Below are 23549 nucleotides of genomic sequence, written 5' to 3'. Positions count from 1 at the left end.
GTGTGTGTGTGTGTGTGTGTGTGTGTGTGTGTGTGTGTGTGTGTGTGTGTGTGTGTTTCCTTACTGATCTAGTACCTTGTTGATATAGTCTGTGGGACATACTGGGGCACGTCTTATGCAGATACACAAGTATATACACTTTTGCTCTTGTTGTTACTTTGCCCTTGTAGCAGCTAGGGCTGATCCACACCTGAAAAGAATTTGTGAATGTCCTTTATGGCAGGCACACCGATTGTAGCTGCTACAAAAGTAATTAAAATTTATATCACCCCGTGGTTTAAACTCCCTATTCTCCGCAAAGCTTGAGCCAACCAATTCATCTTAGAGCCTGTGAGCGCAACTGAATACAGGTAGGTAGGAATGGAGAGAGGGGTGGACTACTAGGGGATAGGCCAGGGGTGAATGGAATGGTCAGCAAATGCCCCCTCATAAAGATGCACTCTGGCTCATCAGATTGATTTCAGAAATGTCCTGGATGGAGTCCCCTAAAATGTTTTAAATGGTAGCTTGATTTTCAGAGTAACCAACAGAAGCCAACTCAGAATGTGAACGTAGAAACTATAATGAAGGAAAACAATACTGCTACAAATATAATATATATTTGCTGCATATACTTGTGTATGTGTAACATATGTTGGTTGTAGTATTGTTTTCTTTTGCCTACTCTGTATATACATATCCTCTATGTACTTAGCTTCTGTCTCCTCTATTAGAATATGAATTCCTTGAAAATAGAGACTTTTGGGGGCAGCTAGGTGGTGCAGTGGATAGAGCACCGGCCCTAAAGTCAAGAGGACCTGATTTCAAATCCGACCTCAGACCAAACACTTGACATTTACTAGCTGTGTGACCCTGGGCAAGTCACTTAACCCCAATTGCCTAAAAGTAAAACAAAAAAAAAAAAAGAAAAAAGAAAATAGAGACTTTTTTTGTTTTTGTAGAGGGATGCTTGACAATGCAGTAAATGCTCACACAAAGTGAGAACCTGAAAAAGGGCGAGGGTCTCCCATTGCATCCTAAGCTATCTCCAGTCCTCCTGATGAATATTTGGCCACTGGAACCAGATGGCTCTGGAGGAGAGAGTGAGGCTGGTGACCTTGCACAACCCTCCCTCATTCAAAACAAAGTCATTTGTAAATTATGTCATCATTTCCCTGATGTCATGGTCCTCTTGGAGAATGAAGGACAAATATAACACAATTTTCTTTACAACCTTGTTTAGGTCAGCCTCTTTCTTCTAGGAAATATTACATTTTAGAACCCAGTTTATTGGTAATTTAATGATTTAATGTATTGTTATTTGTAATAATCTGTAGTATGTAATAGGTGGCCTTTGAGTTATAAAGATATAGCTGGGTGTAAGACCTGCCTCCGATACAGAAAATCTGTGTGGCGTAAGTCAGTCACATACCTTTTAGTGCTTTGAGATGCTAAGTTAAAACAAATCACTTGGAGGGAACTTCTTTATCAAGAATGTTCCCCATATGGTACTTCCTCCTTTTAAAAAAAGGTGTAGGGGCCTTTGGCACATTGGATAAGCTATCCTTAGAGTCAGCAATACCTGTCTTTAAGACCCTTCTCTGACATTTACTGGCTTGTGATGCTCTGCAAATCAGTGTGCAAGACAACTCAATTATAAGATGCAGAGCAGGTGCAGATCTATGCTGTTAGAGGGAACAGGCTCACTGAGAATTTCTTGCAGCAATTGAATCATGGGTCCAATTTTAAAAAAATCAGTTCTGTGACACTTGTTTTGCTATATAATTTTATTTTGAAATATAACTAGTAGAATTAGACCAGCTATTGTGTTCTGATTTCTGCCCCTCCCTGTAATGAGCGTACTTCACTTGAGGGTTAGAACTTAGAAATATTTTTTAATTGAGTAATGTTTCCATTTTAGATATTATGATGCATAAGTAGGACTTATCAAACCTTCTAAGTGTTTGCCTAATTTAATTATAGTCTCTGGGTATAACCTATTTGAGACTGAAAACAAACCTTATCTACCTTTATAATTAAATAAAAGTTTAAAGCAACTTGTTAAATAAGGTATTTCAGTTTTCCTTATAGTTAATTCTGTGATCTTTATATTATACTAAAACAATTGTTCTTATTCTTTCCATTAGAATTTCAGATAAAAATTAAGTTTTATTCTGGTATTTAATAGTGTATCTCAAAAAAAAAAAGTAATTGAGTATCTCATTTTGACCAGTTCTGAATGGTTTGAACTAGGAAAACGTCACATTGTATGGATATGTTTTTATACATATGTATATATACGTATTTAAAGCAAGAACTTTGTGGTGGTGAAGAAATGTATCTTCTTGTCATATAAAGTAGGAATATTTTTAATGCAAATATTGGCTATCTCTACTTTTAAAAAAACTTCTGTTTCATTTTATTTGACCAGATTATTTACATTTAGATTGAACTAGGGAATTTGTAGCCTTAAATTTTGCTTATAAGGAAGAAATCTATTTCATTCTTAGCACCTGATTTAAAAGTAGGACATTAAAGTCAGCAAGTGTTCTGAATGTTCTGATTATTCAGTAAATACTTTAGCTGTCTAGCCTATCACAAAGGAGTAGTATGTTTTTATTTCACATAGACTAAATTATGTAACAAATGTTAAAAAGAACTTTTATTATTTATTCAGTAATAAGTGATTTTGAAGGCCTGTATCTACCACATTGGGCACTAGGTATGTTTTGCTCTTCCCTCGATGATAAACAGGTAGCATAGCCTCACAGAAACTTTTAAGTTTTTTCTTTTATGTCCCATCATTTTCAATAAAGCTTTCATTCTTGTTGGTTTCCTCTAATTTAATTTTGCCTTGATGAATAGATATTTTATTGTCTTTTATTTTTTACGTGTGTATTACATGTATGTGTGTATATACAAATACACAATACATACATACCTATATACATATGCACATATGCACATTAGTCTGATTTATTGTTCCCTTGATACTTCTGGGTTTGTAGTAGACACAGATTTCCCAGTTGGACAAAAGAAGTCTGAAATGGAAATTAGGTGCCAGGAAGGAGAAAATAAGATAGTTAAAATTTAGGTGCATTTTTTTGTTGTTGTTTCATTCGAATAATTAGTATAGAATTTATCATTTCTTGCTTAAAATAGTTTCTGTTTAAAGTGTTCTGTGAGAGGAAATGACAGTAAAGTTGGTCTAGTATAAGATGGAACATATTGATGAAAATTAGCTTTTATTGATTTAGAAAGTTGCAAAGTTCTTTGAAAACTGGTCCTTTGTGACTCTGGAAGATCCCTTAAAATGATCATTAAAATGATATCAAAGTTGTTTATCGGTAAGGGGCCCTTAAGTAGCAGGCATTGTGCTAGGTACTGGGAATACAAAGAAAGTGAAAGTCCCTGCCCTCAAGAAGCTTAACCTAACTAGGATAGACAGTACATACTTAAAACAAATATAAAGCAGATATAAGCAAATCTGGGAGGTGAAGTTGGCACTGCTGACAGAAACCAGGGATTCTAAGAGGCAAAGGTGAATAAGGAGAACATTTCCAAAGATTCGTTTTTCTAACTATAGCCCTCATGCACATCTGATTACAAGCTAGATTGGGATGAGTAGCTATGTTTCTTAGTACCATTCAGAATTGTTTATCTTAAAATACAAGAACTAGTATTTGTGGTTTAACTAAGATAGGCCATTTTGTGTATATTTTACTTCCTCCTGGAGGCTTTAATTATAAGTGCAAATATAAGGATCTCTGTAATATGTAATGTACTTGCTTGAAATAGCTGAGGTTAATAATATTTAATAATGAAGTATTATGTTAGTGCATGTATTCTTTGGGAGAAAATTTATAAATCTCTTGGCAAAGTACTGACTTCATAAGAATGTTATTGCTGTGAATCACTTTGAATTTCACCACTTTAATAGAAGAGGAGAATGGGGAAGATAGGTTGTTGTTTGTCATTTGTTCTTGAAAAGGACCATGACATCACAAAGGTGATACCATGACTTGCAAGTGAATTGGATTTAAGTGAGAGAGGGCTGTGCAAAGTCACCAGCCTCACTTTCTCTTCTGGAGCCATCTGGGTCCAGTGGCAAGATATAGATAAGGATGACTGGAGATGGCCCTCAGAATTACATAAGGCACGTGTGTGTATCTATGCACACAGACATATATGCACACATATATTTCTCACACAAACATATGTGTATATTTATGTGTGTGTATGCCTACTTATAATTATTGCCAAATGGTCAAAATTGATACATCCTTTTTAAAAATAAAACTTATTCTGAACTTCGTAAAGTAAAATAAACATGCAGATGAGAATTTTTTTTTTTTGGTGAGGCGATTGGGGTTAAGTGACTTGCCCAGGGTCACACAGCTAATAAATCTCAAGTGTCTGAGGCTGGGTTTGAACTCAGGTCCTCTTGACTCCAAGGCCAGAGCTCTATTCACTGTGCCACCTAGCTGCCCTGATGAGAAAATATTTTATGTGAAACTAAATTTGTACAAATTACTTTAGAAATATACAAATCAACATTTAATGTTTTAAAGGTCTTTTTAATTGTACTTTAAAAATGTTTTTTTAAAATTTTATTTTATTTTCAGTTCCAGATTCTCTCCATCTATCCCTCCCGACCCATTGAGAAGGCAAGAAATACAATATTCATTATACATATGAAGTCTTGCAAAACATTTCTACTTTAGCCATATTAGAAAAAAAGAGAGAGAAAGAGAAAGCAAATGCTTCAATCTTTGCTCTGTGCTCATTAGTTCTCTATCTGGAGGTGGAGAGTTTTGTCATGAGTCATTTGGAATTATGGTAGATCATTGGATTGATCATAGTAACTAAGTATTTCATAGTTGTTTGTCTTTACAGTATTGTTATTACTGTGAAAATCCTTCTGGTTCTACTCACTTAACTTAGCATCAGTTCATTTAAGTCTTCCCAAATTTTTTGAAACCATCCCCTTCATTATTTCTTTTTTTAAAAAATTAGTTAATTTTTAGTTTTCAACATTCACTCCCATAAGATTTTCTCCTCCTCCCCAAGATGGCATGCAATCTGATATAGGTTATATATAGACATTCATATTAAACATTTTTTTAACTTTTTTTTGCATGTTAAGCATTTTTACATTAGTCATGTTGTAACAAAGAATTTGAACAAATGAGAGAAACTATGAGAAAGTGGCAACAAAAGAAAGAACAAATAGTATGCTTTGATCTGCATTCAGACTGTAGTTCTTTTTCTGGACATGGATAGCATTTTCCATCTTTGAGTCTTTTGGAATTGTGATAGATCATTGCATTGCTCAGGAAGCCTAATCTGTCAAAGTTAGTCATTTCACAACATTGCTGTTACTGTGTTGTACAATGTTCTCCTGATTCTGTTTACTTGACTTTGTATCAGTTCATATAAGTCTTAACAGGTTTTTCTGAAATCTGCCTGCTCATGATTTCTTATGGAATAATAGTATTCCATTACCTTTCTATACCACAACTTGTTCAGCCATTCCCCAATTTATAAGTTTCCAGTTCTTGGCTACCACAAAAAAAGATGCTGTGAATATTTTTGTATATATATTCCTTTCCTTTTCTTTTGCTCTCTTTTGAGTATAGACCTAGTAGTGGTATTATTGGGTCAATGTTCCAGATTGAACATAGTTCCAGATTGCCCCCCAGAATGGTTGGATTAGTTCATAGCTCCACCAGCGGTACATTAATGTGCCTACTTTTCCACATCCTCTCCAGCATTTGTCATTTTCTGTGCCGGCCGCGCCCGTGCACTCTCCTCCTATAAGGAGCAGGCTGCCAGAGTCATACTTACCAGTCTTCGGTCCTCAACCGGATAAACTCAGAGACGAGCCTACCAGGAGGTGCCAAAACCCGAGCTTTATTCAGAGGCCATCACAGGAAGGCCAGAGCAACAGAGCAGGAGCAAAAAGAGCGTGATCAGAGCACGATCGTTCCTTAAGTACCTACTTAGCCCCTCCTCCTCAGCCCGCCTACTAGTCAATAATTGTAGGGTCAGATACCGGAAGGGGATGTCTGAGTTTAGCGCACCAAGGGAGAGGAAGTGACGCAGGAGGCTAGGACCGGATACAGGAAGGAGGCATATGGGATTAGTGCATAGACAAAGAGTACGTGACCTAGGAAGTCAGGCCCAGATACCGGGAGGAGGCGTCTGGGGTCAGTGCTACACAAAGGGAAGGTACATGACCCAGGAAGTCAGGAAGGACACAGGAAGGAGGTGTCTGGGGTTGACGTTGCACTTAGGGAGGGGACTAAGCAAAGGGAACTCGTCCTCTGCCGTCCCACTCCCACGTGGCACAGCCCCCTGCCTCAGGAGCACGTGCTCCAGCTACTTCCTTTTATTCTGTTCCTTCCCCAGCTATCACAGCTCCAATAGCACTGCCCACTGCCTCAGGAGCGTGAGCTCCGGTTACTTCTCCGTATCCAGCCCATCCCAGTTCACCACAACTCCGCCTAGCACAGCCCCTGCCTCGGGAGCGTGAGCTCCCGTTACTGCCTAATACCCAGTTCCTACCCCAATCTTGCCACAACCTCCACTTGGCAGTAGGCAACATCAGACAGTCCCTCACAATTTTCCTTTTTTCTCATAGCCAATCTGATGAGTGTCAGGAGGAAGTTCCTCAGAGTTACTTCAGTTTGCATTTCTCAGTTATTGATATAGAACTTTTTTTTTTTCATATGGCTGTTGATATCTTTGATTTCTTCCCTTGAAAACTGTCCACATTTGATAATTTATCAGTTGGGGAATGACTATTATTCTTATCCATTTGACTCTGTTCCCTATATATTTGAGAAATGAGAAAGTTGCTCCAAAGATTTTTTCCTCTAGTTTCCTGCTTTTCTTCTAATTTTAGCTGAATTGGTTTTGTTTGTACTAAAGCTTAATAATTTTGTATAATTAAATTTGCCTATTTTACCTACATGAATCTCACTATCTCTTATTTAATCATGAATTCTTCTCCTATCCATAGATCTGACAGATATTTCTTGTATGTTCCACTGATTTGCTAATGATATTATTCTTTATGTCCAAATTACATACTTATTTGGAGCTTATCTTGTTACACAGTATGAGATGTTGGTCTACACCTAGTTTATGTCAGAGTCCTTTCCAGTTTTCTCAGCAATTTTTGTCAGATAGTAAATTCTTTTCCCAATAATGGCATCTTTGGACTTATTAAACAATAGGTTACTGTGCTCATTTTCTACTGTATATTGTATACTCAATCTGTTCCACTGATCAACCACTCTATTTTTTATCCCATACCAAATTGTTTTACTGATTATAGCTTTATAGTATAGTTTGAGATTTTGTAATGCTAGGTCTCCTTCCTTCTCATTTTTAAAAAATTCCTTTGATGTTCTTGACCTTTTGTTCCTCCAGACACATTTTGTTATCATTTTTTTTCTAGCTCTATAAAGTATTTACTTTATATATATTCTGTATTACTTTGACAGTTTGGTTAGTATGGCACTGAATAAATTAATTATATATTATTGTCAATTTTTATTATATAAATTGGCTCAACTTACCAGTGAACAATAAATGTTTGTCCAGTTATTTAGATCTGTCATTATTTGTGTCAAGAATATTTTGTAATTGTGTTCATATAGTTCCTGTGTTATTGTTGTTGTTTGTCTTTTGTTTTTGAAAAGGACCATGATATCAGGAAGATGATGCTGTGACTTGCAGGTGAATTGGATTTAATTGAGAGAGAGCTGTGCAAAGTCACCAGCCTCACTTTCTTCTCTGGAGCCATCTGAGTCCAGTAGCAAGATTTAAAGATCAGAATGAGTGGACATAGCCCTAGATCTTGTGGGAGACCTGGGCCATCTTGGCTGGTAGACTCCTAAATGTTTTACCTTGTCATTATTTTAAAATAGAATTTCTCATTGTATCTCTTGCTGTTGCACTTTCTTGGTAATATATAGAAATGCTGATGATTTGTATGGATTTATTTTATATCCTGCAACTTTGCTGAAGTTGTTAATTGTTTTGACTAGTTTTTTATGTACTCTTTAGGGCTCTTTAAGGTACATCATCATGTCTTCTGAGAAAAGTGATACTTTTGTTTCCTTATTATCTGTATTTATTCCCTCAATTTCTTTTTCTTATCTCATTGCTATGGCTAATATTTCTAATGCAGTTGAATAGTGTTGCTGATTATGATATCTTTGCCTTATGTCTGATCTTATTGGAAAGGTTTCTGGTTTATTCCCATTACAGATAATGCTTGCATTTCATTTTAGATAGACTCTTATTTATCATTTTAAGAAAGGTTCCATTTATTCCTATGCTTTCTAATCTTTTTATTAGAAATGGGCATGGTGTTTTGTCAAAAAGGTTTTTCTGCATCTATTGAAATAATCATATCTGTTTCTGTTATTGATATAGTTGCGTATTCTTATAACTTTCTTAATTTTTGAACTAGCCCTTCATTCCAGGGCAATGTCCAATTACTCCCTCCCTGATCTAACTCTGCAAGTTTTTGACCTGGGTTTGGTTCTGAACAACAGTAGACTGCTATCTGACTCAGCCATTATCAGCCACCTGGGAAAGCTCTGCTGGTTCTGAGGAACAGTGCTCAGGCTTTGCTTTGGTCTGGGATTGCTGCCCTAGTTACTCCTCTGTAGGCTTCTGACTGGGCTAAAAGTTGGAACTAAGATCACATTCTGCTCCTCGAGTCATAGTCACACTATGTTCATTTCTAAATTTTCTCTTTTCAATCTGTTGCCCACCAGTGATGTTGCTCCCTAATTCAGAAATTCCAGATGCTGCCCTGGATCTGCAACTTAAGACTTAGTAGTGGGTGACAAGTGGCATCTCTTCCTGTACCATCAGATCATTGTTTTCTTGTATGGGTCTAGGATCTTTTTGCCTCTGCTTGAGTGCTAGAGTGCTATAAGCTAATACTCCAGATTCCATACCTAGTGTCTGCAAACTTCTCTGTTTGTCTCTATATGTTGATCTGATCTGAAAAATATTACTGGGACATTTTTCTTGTATTTCTCCATCATGACTCAATTTGGTGCATTTTCTGGATATGTTTCAAGGAGTTTAGTAGGGAGACCTAGGTGTAGTATTTCCTGCTACTGGTTCTGCCTCCCTGTTTTTATACATTTGAATCAGTTCCTTACATATTTTGGATATGAGTCCTTTAATAAAGAAATTTGTTGCAGATATTTTTTCAATTTACTTTTTTACCTTCTAATTTTAATTGTATTAGATTTGTTTTATAAAAACTTTTCAATTTTATCTAATCAAAATCTTCTACTTTATATCTTATGGTTCTGCTCTATTGCTTGTTAAATCCTGAATTCTTCCCCTATCCATTCATCTGAAAGGTGTTTTCTTCTCTAATTTGCTAATGATATCAGCTTTTATGATTGTCATGTTTCCATTTGGAGTTTATCCTATTATATGAATTGAAATGTTGGTTTATACCTAATTTCTACCAAACTGTGTTTCAGTTTTTCTATCAATTTTTGTCGAATAGCCTGGTTACTAGGGTCTTTGGTTTTATTGATCACTAAACTCTTGTGTTTGTTTACTTCTGTGTATTTTGTACTTATTCAATTCCACTGATTGTTCCACTAGTCAACCTCTGTATAAAAATAGGCTTTTATGGATATCTTTTCTTTTTCCCTTGCTTAGATCTCTCATTGTATCTGTACACCTACCCATTCTCAGAGAGCCATCTCTTATAATTATTTAACAAAGAAAAGTTTTTCCAATGCTTTTCTGTATTCGTTTTGGAATTATACAAATGAAGTAGCCTCAATCATCTATGTCCTTTGACCTAGTGATTCTACTGCTAAGCATATATCTCAAAGACGTAATTTTTCAAAGAAAAATTCCATATCCATCAAAATATTTATAGCAGCACTTTTTGTGGTAGCTAGGAACTGAAAACAAAGTTTTCATGGTTCTAATAGATCCAGGCAGTTTTTGTTAATAATTTCTTGAAATATGGTATCAAGGCTCTTTTTTGAGCTTTTGATTAAGTTTTATTATTTCTAGTTGTTTCATGGAGTCATTGCTTTCTTTTTGGTCCATCTTAATTTTTAGGAAGTTCAGTTCTTGGGTAATGTTTAAAAACAACTGTTGTTAGCCATTTACTTTTCTTGCAGTTCTTCTTCCCTTGTTATTTTTTCCCCAGTAACATTACATTTTATCAAAAAATAAATAGGCCTAAAAAAAGGGATATGGGAAGACATTCCTTGTCCCCCTATTCCTTTTCAAAGTTAGAAAATCCATGGATATGGAACATTGCACATATTTTAGACTTTTTTTGATGTATTGATCAGTTTTCTTGATTTTTTTCCGTCTTTTTTTTTTTTAATATTTTTTGTGTCATGAGATGACTGCAAGTTTGGAGGAGGTGAAATACTGAGAGAAATTTTGTCTTTACATATGATAGCATTTAATAGAAAATATTGAAGATAAGAAGCACCGTGGTAAAGTGGAAAGAATCCTGGGTTTAGAGTCAACTTGAGTTTGGATTTCTGCTCTGCCATTTACTATTTCTGAAATCTTGGGCAAATCACATGCTCTGAGCCTCAATTTCCTTATCTTTAAAATGAAAGTGTGAGGGGGCAGCTAGGTGGCGCAGTGGATAGAGCACCGGCCCTGAAGTCAGGAGGACCTGAGTTCAATCCGGCCTCAGACCAAACACTTGACATATACTAGCTGTGTGACCCTGGGCAAGTCACTTAACCCCAATTGCCCTGCCAAAAAAAAAAAAAAGAAAGAACAGAAAAGAAAGTGTGAGACAAGATGAATATCATGGCCCCTTTTACCCTAAATTTATGATCCTGTAATCTTTCTAGTCCCCCTTAATTTTTGTCAGCTGAAAGTGAGAGATTTATGACAAAATTCATCCCTACTTTGTGCAATCTGGAGTGCTTTGTATACTTTTGAAGAACAATATTGGTATTTTGAATGTTCTTGAAGATCTGAGACTTCCAAATATGACGGAAACATCTATGTAATGGCTCAGATATTCAAATAAATCTATGATCTCATTAATTTGGAAGTTCCTTCCAGTGGTGCAGTTTGTTATCCATCCATGCTTCCCCATGGACCCTTGTTTACATTATAAGTTTGCCGCAGAGGAACTGCCCAACATACAGGAAACCTTTCTCAATTTCTTCTAATCCTGTGAGTGTGGGGTTTCCTGGGTCACCTCCTGTCTTTCCTTGCCTATTTGCTCTTACTTGTATACCATTTCTTGATGATATCTTTTGTTCCTATTCTTTAAGAATATGAGGAAAATGAGGCTAAGAAGAGGTTATGACTTCCCATAGTCATATAGCTAGTAACTGTTGACAGGAGAGTGGGGCTTAGTCTTTGTGACTTCGAAGTCCAGCAAAGTTTCTCACCAAGCCATACTGTTTTGCACTGTCACTCATATTGGCTATTTTGTCAACCTTAAGAGTCACAGAGTTCTGAAGTGGTGCCCCTTCTTTTAAATTACATTCTTACTGGCATCTCCTTTAACATTTTAATATTGACCCCTACGGAAGAAATCAGAAATAAATATGGCTCATTCTCTTTTTTTTTTTTTTTTTTTTGGTTAGGCAGTGGGATATTAAGTGACTTGCCCAGGATCACACAGCTAGTAAGTGTCCAGTGTCTGAACACGAATTTGAACTCAGGTCCTCCTGACTCCAGAGCCAGTGCTCTATCTGCTGTGCCAACTAGCTGCCCCATTATGGTTCATTCTTAAGGCTGTTTTCTTATCAGGTTCAAGTCAGAAAATCTTGCCATTTCTTTGTTTGTTGCTAGGCAGTGGGGTTAAGTGACTTGCCCAGGGTCACACAGCTAGTAAGTGTCAAGTGTCTGAACCTGGATTTGAACTCAGTTTCTCCTGACTACAGGGCCAGTGCTCTATCCGCTGGGCCACCTAGCTGCTGGAGAAATTCTTGAGTAAACAAAGGGAAAGTCTTAGTGCTAGGTTCTGCTTTGTGGTCTAGTTACTGCCTAGTTTGTTGTTTTTTTTTGTCAGTGTTAGCAGGGTTTTACCTAATTCTGAAATTATAAGTAATTGAGTGTAGGTGGGAGGTACCTGGAATAGCAAAGAGTTCATATCTCACTTCATGTGTAAATTTGTTTCTGATATCTAACCTTCAGATAAATGTTTCCAATATGATGGTCAATCAGATTTATTAAATAGAAACTCAATGCAAGGGTATTGAAACTGTTTGCTCTGACCAAAAAAAAACCTAGTACACTGGACTAGTCCTATATTGGTCTTCAAATGATTTCATTTACCAATTTAGTATAAAACATTAGTGTTATATTTTTTATTTTATTTTATTTTATTTAAAAAAATTTTTTTAAATTTTTAGGCAGTTGGGGTTAAGTAACTTGCTCAGGGTCACATGGCTAGTAAGTGTCAAGTGTTTGGTCTGAGGTCGAATTTAAACTCAGGTCCTCCAGACTTCAGGGCTTGTGCTCTATCCACTGCGCCACCTAGCTGCCCCAGTGTTATATTTTCTAAGCTTCTTAATGGGATTGCTGTTTTTCATTTGATCTGTCTTCTTCAAAACAGATTACCTACAGAGTCTTCCCTGATCTCCAAGGTTGCTAATACCTTCTCCCTATAATTACCTTGTATTCATTTATATAAATTTTGTGTAAACCTTTATATGTACATAACATCTCCCCCTACAGAATGTAAACTTGAGGACAGGGACTGTTTCACTTTTGTCTCTATAGCCATGGTATTTAAGATGGTGCCAAGCAAATAGTAGGCTCTTCATAAATACTTAATAAATGGGGGAAAAGATATTAACTAAAGCTAGATTCCATTATGGAACTCTTTCAAAGACTCTTTAGTTTGTGTAGCAAACTGCAGCTAGCTGTCACAGTAGAATCTTTTTCAAATATTGTTGGTTGAATCCTAGCAATGAAATGCTGCAGAAGTAGCAGTTATACAATCTAATGTTAATGTTTAGCATTTCAAATAGAGTAGTTGGTTTTGCGCAAAGACTGAAAATTGCAAACAGTAATTGCCCTTACAAACAAAGAACTTTTCTCCAGGTACATACTCAAATATGAATGTTATCATTAAGGGCGATGGTGCTAACTTAAGGCTTCTATTTTCAGCTCTATACAATTACTTTGGTTGTTGATTTTCAGGTGAGTATACCAATGAGCAGCCAACACAAAACATGTCTATACAAGGAAAATAGAGTTTTAAAAATTGTGATGGCTATTTTTTCATTTCTAATAGCTCTTTGGGGAACTTGAGAGATAGCTAGTTGTCAGTAAACTAATACTTGAATCCTCATCTGGTACATATACATAGGGTTACACTCTCCACTGACAGAACTGCCATCTTGGTACAGGTCCTCACCACTTCACACCTGGGGTATTTCATTATCCTACAGATTATTCTTTCTAAATCAAATGTCTCCCTACTTGAGTCCATCCTTCACTCAACTCTCAAAATGATCTTCTAAATTGCAGGTGTGATCATGTTACCCCTTATTCAATGAAGTCTTATGGCTTCCTTTCACCGTCAGAATCAGATAAGAAGTCTTGTATTTGCTTTTCAAAGCCTTTCACAATCTGGCATCTTCATAGTTTCCACCTGTTGTTCCTGGTTCTGTCCTCAAGCAGAATATCCACTTTCCTCCAACAGTTTGTTGTTGTTGAGTCGTTTGTCATGTCTGACTCTGTCATCCCATTTGGTTTTTTCTTGGCAAAGATAGTGGAGTGGTTTGCCATTTCCTTCTCTACTTCACAGATGAGGAAACTGAGGCAAATAGGGTTAAGTGAGTTGCTCAGGTCACACACCTAGTAAAGTGTCTGAAGCCAGATTTGTCAGGACTTTTTTTTTTTTTTTGGTGGCTAGGCAGTGGGGTTAAGTGACTTGCCCAGGACCACACAGCTAGGAAGTATTCTGTGTCTGAGGTTGGATTTGAACTCAGGTCCTCCTGAATCCATGGCTGGTGCTCTATCCACTGCGCCACCTAGCTGCCTGCTGAGGCCAGATTTGAACTCAGGAAGGTGAGTCTTTTTGACTTCAGGCCTGGTTCTCTGTTGTGCCACTTCACTTCTTCATGCAACAATGGATATTTCAGATACTTGAAAACAGCTGTCATGCAAATCCTGAGTCTTAAGTATTCTAAACATCCCAAGTTCTTTCAGCGAAGCCTCATATAGAATGGGCTTGAAGTTCTTCATTGCCCTGGATACTCTAATCTGGATGTCTTGAACTGAGCAAAGTGTTGTAAATGTGGTCTGATAAGGAAAGAGTACAGCAAGAATGTTACCTTCCTAGTCCTGGATGCTAGGTTATTACTTATGTAGCCTTTGATTACATTTATTTGACTACCAAATCACATTCTTGACTCATTGAGCTGGAAGTCCAGTGAAACCCCTTAAACTCTTCCACATCACCTACTGTCTCAGTATGCCTATACCATCTTGGACTGGTGAAGTCGGTTTTTTGAACCCCACGTTATCCCTATTAAATTGCTTTCTATTAGTTGCAGCCCAGTTTTCTAGCTTGTAAAGATCTTTTTAGATACTTTGTATTGGTTATTCTTCAAAGCTTTGTGAAATCTGCTCATTGGATAAGCATGTCATTTATGCTTTTATCTAGATCTAGGTCCTTAATAAAAGTCTAATCCAGTCCAATCTCATAGGTACCATACTGGAGACTTCTTTCAGTTTGACATAGAATCATTAATGATTGACTACTCTTTAAATATTTATGAATTCATCTAATTGTACTGTGGTATAATTCGTAGCTCTCCATCATTTCCGTAAGATTAGCACAAGAATAGTAGCAAAGTTCTAGCATTTTCTATCTAAATTTATTCTGACTAAAACCTCTTTTTTTTCCCCTGAATGCTTATGTAGTCATAGTTTTAATCAACAATAAAACACTTCACCTAATGAGCCTCAGTTTTCTTATCTATAAAATGAACAGGATAATACTTGCCTTACGTAACTCTCAGGGTTGTTATGGGGAAAATATACCATATACCATATACCATATACCATAGGTACTATATAAATTTAAGCCATTATTGTTTTTCTAATTCACTACCAGTTCTTTTTTTGTTTTGTTTTGTTTTATGGAAAGCTCTTAATAGCTGGCTATTTCTTCTTCACATATTTGCTCTACAGCTTCCTTGGCCCTTTTTACTCAAATGTAAAAAAGATGGGCATTGGTTCGGGCCATTTGCAGTGACAAATGCCTTGAAATTCTTTTCATCTTATGTAATGATGATATAAGCTTTTTCTTTCTTATTCACATTTCTGATGGGCATAACTTGACTTGAAAAGCTGCACTGCCACTTTGAGTTCTTCAAGAGAGCTATCTTCCTTCTTAGGGGCAGATGGTTTTCTTGGGAAGAGGATAAGTTTGGAATGATATTCTTTCAGCTATCCCACATTTGCCTAGAGGTACTCTGCAGACTTCCACAGAGATATTTATAGTTCTTACCACTTTTTTATGGTTACTAGCCAACCTTAACTCTTTTGATCTGAATCTTCTACCAGCATATACTTTGTTGTGGTATTGGAACAGTATGGCACCTCACTATTGGCAGGATAGAACAAGATTCACAATGAGGGGCAATTTGCTGAGCTGTTGCTTGATAAACCTTTCATCTTACAGTCTCTCTGGCTGACTAATTAAATCATGTGGAAACTCTTCTTTGCCATTCTTTGTGGAAATGGGACTTTAGAATCATGTCATTTTGCCTGGATGTCATGGCTGCTTAGAGCCATATTTACCAGCATCACAGTTGAATGGAAAAGAAGTCTCTGCCAATTCTAAAACCAGTTTTAATCAAGAGTTTGAATTTTAACTGTAAGTTTTACTATAGTTACTAATAAGTAGTAGAATTGACTAAAGAAATTAAATAGAAATCTAATTTTTATGCCAAATTGTTCACTTCTGCTTTAACAGTATTTCAGATAACATCATATTCCAACAGCTAGTATAATATGCTAAAAGCATATCCCACTATTCATTTCAGAGAATCATGGAACATAGATATTCTCAAGATTTCTTCCAATTGTATCATGTTGTATTTGCTCTTTTACAAAGTAGAGTCGGGGCAGCTGGGTGGTGCAGTGGATAGAGTACCGTCCCTGGATTCAGGAGGACCTGAGTTCAAATGTGATCTCAGATAACGTAACACCTACTAGCTGTGTGACCCTGGGCAAGTCACTTAACACCATTGCCTAGCCAAAAAAAAAGGGGAAGAAAAAGTAGAGTCATCTAATGAAAAGAACTTAGGCTTACAGAGAGAAGAGCTATATATTTAGTACTTTGACTACTCTGTACTAGTCGGTTAGTCATTATTATTAACTCTTACTCAAAATTCTATTCTCCCAAGATAATGTCATTCTTTGACCTATGTAGGTATAATTTCTCTTGCAGCTTGCACTAATCCTTTTTGAATTTTGAATTGATTTTTGATATGCCTGTAGGAAATACCTGTATTGACTGTATAATTTTTTATTTGGTGATCTTTTACACTTAAATCTTAGTTAAATTTTTATTTCAAATTATTTTTTATTAATTATGGTCACGTTAACAGCTAATGCTGTTGGAGAGGTCCATAATTAAGTTTGAATATTATCATTGGAAATGTTAATAATGCATAAAATTTTTTAAAAAGAAAAACAGACACTCTTATTATTAGGTCACATTTGTATGGTTTTTTGAGTTTGTTACACATAGTGCTCTCTTATTTATTTATCTCTAAGTTTAATATGTTATTCCCCCTATTACATATAAAAACAATTTCTAACTTTTTTTGAGCGCTCTTAGGCTAGGCAGTGGGGTTAAGTGACTTGCCCAGAGTCACACAGCTAGTGTCAAATGTCTGAGGCCAGATTTGAACTCAGGTCCTCCAGACTCCAAGGCTGGAGCTCTATCCACTGCTCCACCTAGCTGGCCCTCTAACATTTGTTTTTAAAAATTTTTGAGTTCCAAATTCTCTCCCTCTCTGCCCTCCACTCCTCGCTGAGAAGGCAACCAATTAGATATGGGTTATATATGTGCCGTCATGAAAAACATATTTCCATATCAGTCATGTTGTAAAAGAAAACAGACCAAAAAACCCAAGAAAAATAAAGAAAGTAAAGAAACAGTATGCTTGGATCTGCATTCAGATCCCATCAGTTTTTTCTCTGGAGATGGATAGCATTTTTCATCATAAGTTCTTCAGAATTGTCTTGAATCATTATATTGCTCAGAATAGCTAAGTCGTTCACAGTTGATCATCATACAGTATTGCTGTTACTACGTACAGTTTTCTGCTGGTTCTGTTCATTTCACTTTGCATCAGTTCATGTAAGTTTTCCAGGTTTTTCTGAAAGCATCCTGCTTGTCATTCCTTATAGGACAATAGTATTCCATCACAATCACATAAAACAATTTGTTCAGCCATTCCTCAATTGATGGACAGCCCCTCAATTTCCAATTCTTTGCCACCACTAAAATCTGCTGTAAATATTTTTGTACATATAGATCCTTATGCTTTTTTTATCTTGTTAGACCTAGTGGTGGTATTGTTTGGTTAAAGGGTATGCCTGGTTTTATAGCCCTTTGTGCATAATTCCAAATTGCTCAATAGAATGATTGAATCAGTATACAACCTCACCAACTGTGCACTAATGTCTTAATTTTTCCATATCCCCTCCAGCATTTGTCATTTTCCTTTTCTATCATATTATCCAATCTGATAGTGTGTGTGTGTGTGTGTGTGTGTGTGTGTGTGTGTGTGTGAGAGAGAGAGAGAGAGAGAGAGAGAGAGAGAGAGAGATGGGGGAGGGGAAATTATCCGACAGTTGTTTTAATTTTCATTTCTCTAGAGTATTTTTTCGTATGACTATACATAGCTTTAATTACTTTGTCTGAAAACTGCCTATTCATATCCTTTCATCATTTATCAATTGAAGAATGGCCCTTATTGCTATAAATTTGACCCAGTTCTCTATATGTTTGAGAAATGATATCTTTATCAGAGAAACTTTTTATAAAATTTTTTATATGAATTCTGTGTACTTCCCTCCATCCTATTTTTCCCCTATTTATCCTACTCTCTCTTTCCTTTCACCCTGTCCATTCTCAAAAGTGTTTTGCTTCTGACTTTTATCTCCCCCAGTCTATCAGGTAACCCCCTACCACTCGCCCTAGGCTCTTATCCCCTTCCCCTGTAAGTGTGTATGTTATTTCCTCTGAACCAATTCTGATGAAAGTCTTGCTCCCCCTCACTGAGACGCAGGACTTTGACCCAGATCCAAATATGGGCAATGCAATAGAGTCCTGCCCCTGAAAACAGACCCCGAAAGATAAGAGTCCTATGCTCATAATTCCACAGGACGTCAGTAACAGTGCTGGGATTATTTTTATTCTAGATCTGTAGTTTGTTTCACTCAACTGTGGAAAAAAAAAGCTATTATTAGATTCTGACTTTGGTTTTGTAGTACTCCTCTAATATGTTCACTCATTTTAACCTGTTATCACATTTAATGCTTGAAACATCCCTCAGAGTTGAGACTGATAGGGATTAATTCCATTTTACAGCTAGAGAAACCAAGGCACAGGCCAGTTACTTTCCCATGATAGTGAAGTCTAAGCTGAACTCAGGGTTAGAGTTTAGGTCTGTTGACTGCATTCGAGTTTCCACCTGTTAGATTTAACTCCTTTAGTGGGATTTACATATCTTTCTAGTATATTCTCTACTCACTTAGCATTTCCATATGGTGCAAAAACACACATAGTTGTAATTAACTAGTTTTATTTTAGTGTTATGTTCAAATTAGACTATATCAAGATCTAGCTCCCTTGTAAATTTTTTTACAGTTAATTGTTGACCCTGGGGAGGCAGACATTGTGACTTTTCTATCTCAAACTATGTATTAGCATTAGCAGTTTCATGAAGGTCCTTTCAATCAACATATTGTTTCCATTTCACCATGCAAATCATACATGGTGCATCAGAGTATGATGTACCCATTTTATTATCAGCTTGGCTGTAGTGTGGTGGTTAGCAACTGCTGTTCTACTTTCTACAACTGCATGATTTTTCTTTCTTTTTTATCTGAATAAAAACTTACTCTTAAAGCCTGAGGAAATATGCCTTGTATTTCTTTGTATTTAAGTATAGTTATGCAACAGAAAAAAAAAATCCTCCATTGAGTCTTTTTTATGATGCCTCATTTATGGACTAGAAGTAATCCTGGCTTTTCTTTTCTCCCCCCCCCCCCCCCTTTTTGGCGGGGGGGGGGTGGAGATTGGGTTTTAGCGACTTTTCCAGGGCCACACAGCTGGTAAGTGTCAAGTGTTTGGGCTGAGGCCATATTTGAACTCAGGTCCTCCTGACTTCAGGGCTGGTGCTCTATCCAGTGCGCCACCTAGCTGCTCCGAATCCTGACTTTCCTAAGGTGGGCCAGCAGAATACAAGTTTCACTTGTTCAATGGGCTTCACATAGTCCATTCAACAGATATTCTGTTTTCGGAAGATCTGCCCAAGTTAATTAAGAAGAAGCTAATCACCAAGAGGCTTGGAGATAAATTGTTTTGCCATGACAAAATGGCCCTTAATCCATTGGGTCCACTTTTTCAGCAGTATCATGGTGGTTAGTGGTAAAGGGGGCAGAATGTACGGAGTCATACTATTTTAGATTACCTATAATCATTAATTGTAGATGCTCTAAACATGAGGTAATTGTCTAGTGACTGAGTCACTAAAACTAGAACTAGAGGACCTAAATTATATTAATTTTGTCATTCTGAAAGGGAATGAAAAAAACAACCCAGCAACCATAAAAGGTGATTGCAGCTAAACTGGAGAATGGCTTATTGGTTCTTCTTGGAGAAACAAATGAAGAAGTTAATGGAGTTGATTTTATCATGTGTCGAAAGTGAACAAAAATCACGATTTCATGGGACACTTGATGTATTGCATTATTCATGATAAACATTTCCAAAATGCATACTGTGACTTAAAATAAAAGGTTATGTGCTTACGTGATGAGGAGTAAGGAAATTCAAGTGAAAACTCAACACATTCCATATTAAATCAACATATACCTGTTATTTGTTGACTTAAATGCAGTGATGGATATGGGGGTGGGGAGGAACAGTAAAAAACATTAGAAAACATTGTTCAGGGATAAGAAATTAAAAAGATCAAAGGCTTTTAAACTATACAGAAGTATATTCACTATTTCATCCTTTCTTCAATAAGAGATTCAGAATGGTGCTGTACGTGGAATCTCCATTAATTACTTATTTTTGTCATTTCTTTGTTAAAAAAATGTTTTATTGATGCATTTTGTTTTTATACCAGTCATTTATTTCTCCTTAATCATTTCTGTACTGTAAATCTTCCACTCTTTGAACTTTTCCTTGTTACTAAGAAAAGTATTTTATAATATTTGAACATATCTTGACAGTATATGCATATTTCATGTCCTCAGTTCCAGACTTCTCTTCTGAAAAAGAGGAGGTGGAATTCATCATCAGTTCTCTGGTCCTGTATTTATTGGTCAGTAATTGTTAATCAAAGTTTGTCTGCTTTTTAGTGTTTTATTGATTTACGTGATTGTAATGTTTTTATTGTAGTCCTGAGTCTCTTTACTTTGATGTGCATTGGGTCATATAAGTCTTCCTTTGTTTCTTTGGATTAATAATATTTGATATTTCTTACACTACTGATGTTACATTATTATTCCTATATCGTAAATTTTTTATATGTATTATAATTGATGGGTATTCACTTCCCCACCACTGACTAGGTTTTGCTACTTGCCATCAAAAATGTTTTTAGGAATACACACATATCATAATACATGCATACATACATACATACACACATGTGCACACATGCATACACATACACACACACAGAGGATCTTCTTTCTAGAGTCTTAGACCTCCTGATGGCATAAATCCAGTAATGAGTTCACTATATCCAAGAATATGAACAATTTACTGACTTGATACATGATTCCAATTTCTTCCCCAAACAATTGGGCCAGTTCATAATTCGTGATATAATTAACCTCATTTCCAGGTGAGGAAACTGAGACAGAGTTTCAATGACTTTCCCAGGGTCACACAGCTAGTAGGTATCCGAGGCTGGATTGGAAGTAAGATCTTTCTGACTCCAGGTCCAGTCCTCTATCCACTCTGCCACCTTGTTGCCTCAAAGAGCAATAGGGAAATGAGCTAGTGATACTTATAGGCAAGATGTAATATGTTTTCGGACCTGTTTCATAATTGTAAAAGAAAAAATGAGTAGCACCAGACCTTTTAAAATATAGCAAAGATTTTCCTGGAAGTATAGTTAGAAATTAAAGTTTGCTGCAGTTACTGCCTAAACTGGAAGATAACCAACCCTGAACTCCCAAGTAATGGTTTTTGTTCTTCTCCTGCTTCTTCTGTGTCTTTATTATTTCACAACTGAAGTAATCTTTTTCTTTTCTTTCTTTTAGGTGATCTACTGTTCATTTGGTGGAACATCCAAAGGGCTACATTTCAATAATTTGATAGTAGGACTTGTCCTTCTTACAAGAGGCAGAGATGAAGAGAAAGCAAAATGTAAGTAGTTAGAGCATTAAAATTGTAGTACTTTATACATGTAGAGCAATTTTACTTACAGCTCTTACAATTCTGATGTCTATCATGGCAAACAAAGCCAGAAGTTACATTAGTTAATTATATTTAAATTATTTTCAGTAAATTGCTTTCTGCTTTATCTTAGTAACCAATTGTTCTTTAAAATCTTTTGCATAGTTTAAGTCTAAATTGGGAGGTATAGAGAAGGGAATCTCAGTTCCCCTGTTTTATTTGTAATGTGTGGTAATATTGTTCAAATGAGTAGAAGTATATACCAAATTTTCTAGTACCTACGAGGTTTAAAGGAAATATATAATATATCTTAACCAGAATTCAAGTGCATTTCTTAGTTAACATTTTTAATATATATTTTTCTAAAGTATATCTGGAGTATACTTGTTCTATATACTCAACAGTTTTAAATAGAGAGTAAAAATGTTTGGCAGTTATTAAAAATTCTAGTAAAGCTGTGTCAGCTATCACATGAAAAACAGAATGAAGTTGGATGAACTAGTTATACCCCAGAAAATTTTGTATTAAAAATGTATTTCTAAAGAAATTTGGCCTTATTGTCAATGATTTTAATTTTAATTTCTTCTGTTTTTTTTTCTTTTAGACATTTTTAGTCTTTTTTCAAATGAATCTGGGAGTTATGTTGTACGGGAAGAAATGGAAAGGATGCTCCATGTTGTGGATGGAAAAGTCCCAGATACTCTTAGGAGGTGCTTTTCAGAGGTACTTTTACTTTTTCACTGTTGAGCATAATGGTAGAGTTTAGGATTCATAAAGTCTTGGTACCTGGGTGGTGCTATTCTACTATATTCAAAGATTTTATATATTAAATTGGTTTTGGTGGGCTGGCTGAGGAACCTAAACATCATTTGTAACATTTTGGCAGTGTGAAAAAATGGCCTAGAGTACAGACATAAACATGAACTTTTGGTATACGTCATGTTAATAACTTGAGAATTTGTATATCTGCTGGACAGATATAATCTTTTTTTATCATAAACAGCCCCATTATATAGTGATTATTATTTTTGTGTGTAGTATTTTCTCTAAAATAAGTAGTGTGAAATATAATTTGTTTATTTTTAGCATTCTTTTCTTTTAAATTTTGAGTTCCAGATTCCCTCTGTCTCACTCCTTCTTTACCCACTGAGAAGGAAACAAAATGATATCAGTTATATATGTATATGAAATCATGTAAAACATTTCTATATTAGCCATATCATTAAAAAAAATCAAGAAACCGAGAAAATTATACTTCAATTTGCACTCAGAGTTCATCAATTCTCTCTCTGGAGGTGGATAGCATTTTTTTTATCATGAGTCTTTCAGAATTGTCTTGGATCACAGTATTGATCGGAGTAGCCAGTTTTTTCACATTTGATTATCCCATTCAGATTCACAGTTATGGTTATTGGGTATTTCCCTCTGTCTCGTTTTCCTTTTTGTCTGTCTGTCTGTCTGTCTCCTGTCCCTCCTCAAAAGTCTGTCTTGCTTCCAACCATTGCCTCAAATCTGTCTGTCCCCTTATCTTCACCTCCCATATCTCTTATTCCCTTTCTTTCCTATTTCCTTGTTGGGTAAGATAGATTTCTATACCCAGCTGAGTGTGTATGTATATTCTTCCCTCTTTGAATCAATTTAGGTGAGAGTGGATTGCAAGCATTGGAGCCCCCTCCTCTCCCCTCATTTTCCTCTTCATTATAAAAGCTCTTCCTTGCGTGATTCCTTTGTGTGAGGAATTTTCCCCTGTTCTACCTTTCCCTTTTCCCCTCTCCCAGTGCATTTCTTTCTCATCCCTACATTTTTTATTTTTTGGAGATTATCCGAACAGTACCAACTCACATCCATGCCCTCTGTCTATGTAGACTACTCCTAACTGCCTTAATGATGATGAAGTTCTTAA

General features: G+C 36.1%; 1 protein-coding gene and 1 pseudogene across 1 annotated transcript in view; one reads left to right on the top strand and one right to left on the bottom strand.

Annotated features, from left to right (window-relative positions):
• USP32 (ubiquitin specific peptidase 32) overlaps positions 1-23549 on the top strand; it is a 260532-nt gene that overhangs the window by 89718 nt on the left and 147265 nt on the right. The window contains exons 3-4 of the mRNA XM_027870297.1: positions 21511-21616; positions 22251-22369. Coding sequence (XP_027726098.1) covers positions 21511-21616; positions 22251-22369 — 225 coding nt within the window. The remainder of the gene's footprint in view (positions 1-21510; positions 21617-22250; positions 22370-23549) is intronic.
• LOC114049099 lies at positions 15137-15767 on the bottom strand (annotated as a pseudogene).

The sequence above is a fragment of the Vombatus ursinus genome, unplaced genomic scaffold (assembly GCF_900497805.2).
Source record: "Vombatus ursinus unplaced genomic scaffold, bare-nosed wombat genome assembly UNPS02014797.1, whole genome shotgun sequence".
Lineage (NCBI taxonomy): Eukaryota > Metazoa > Chordata > Mammalia > Diprotodontia > Vombatidae > Vombatus > Vombatus ursinus.
Note: the sequence above shows the minus strand (reverse complement) of the source record. Positions and strands in the feature narration are given on the sequence as shown.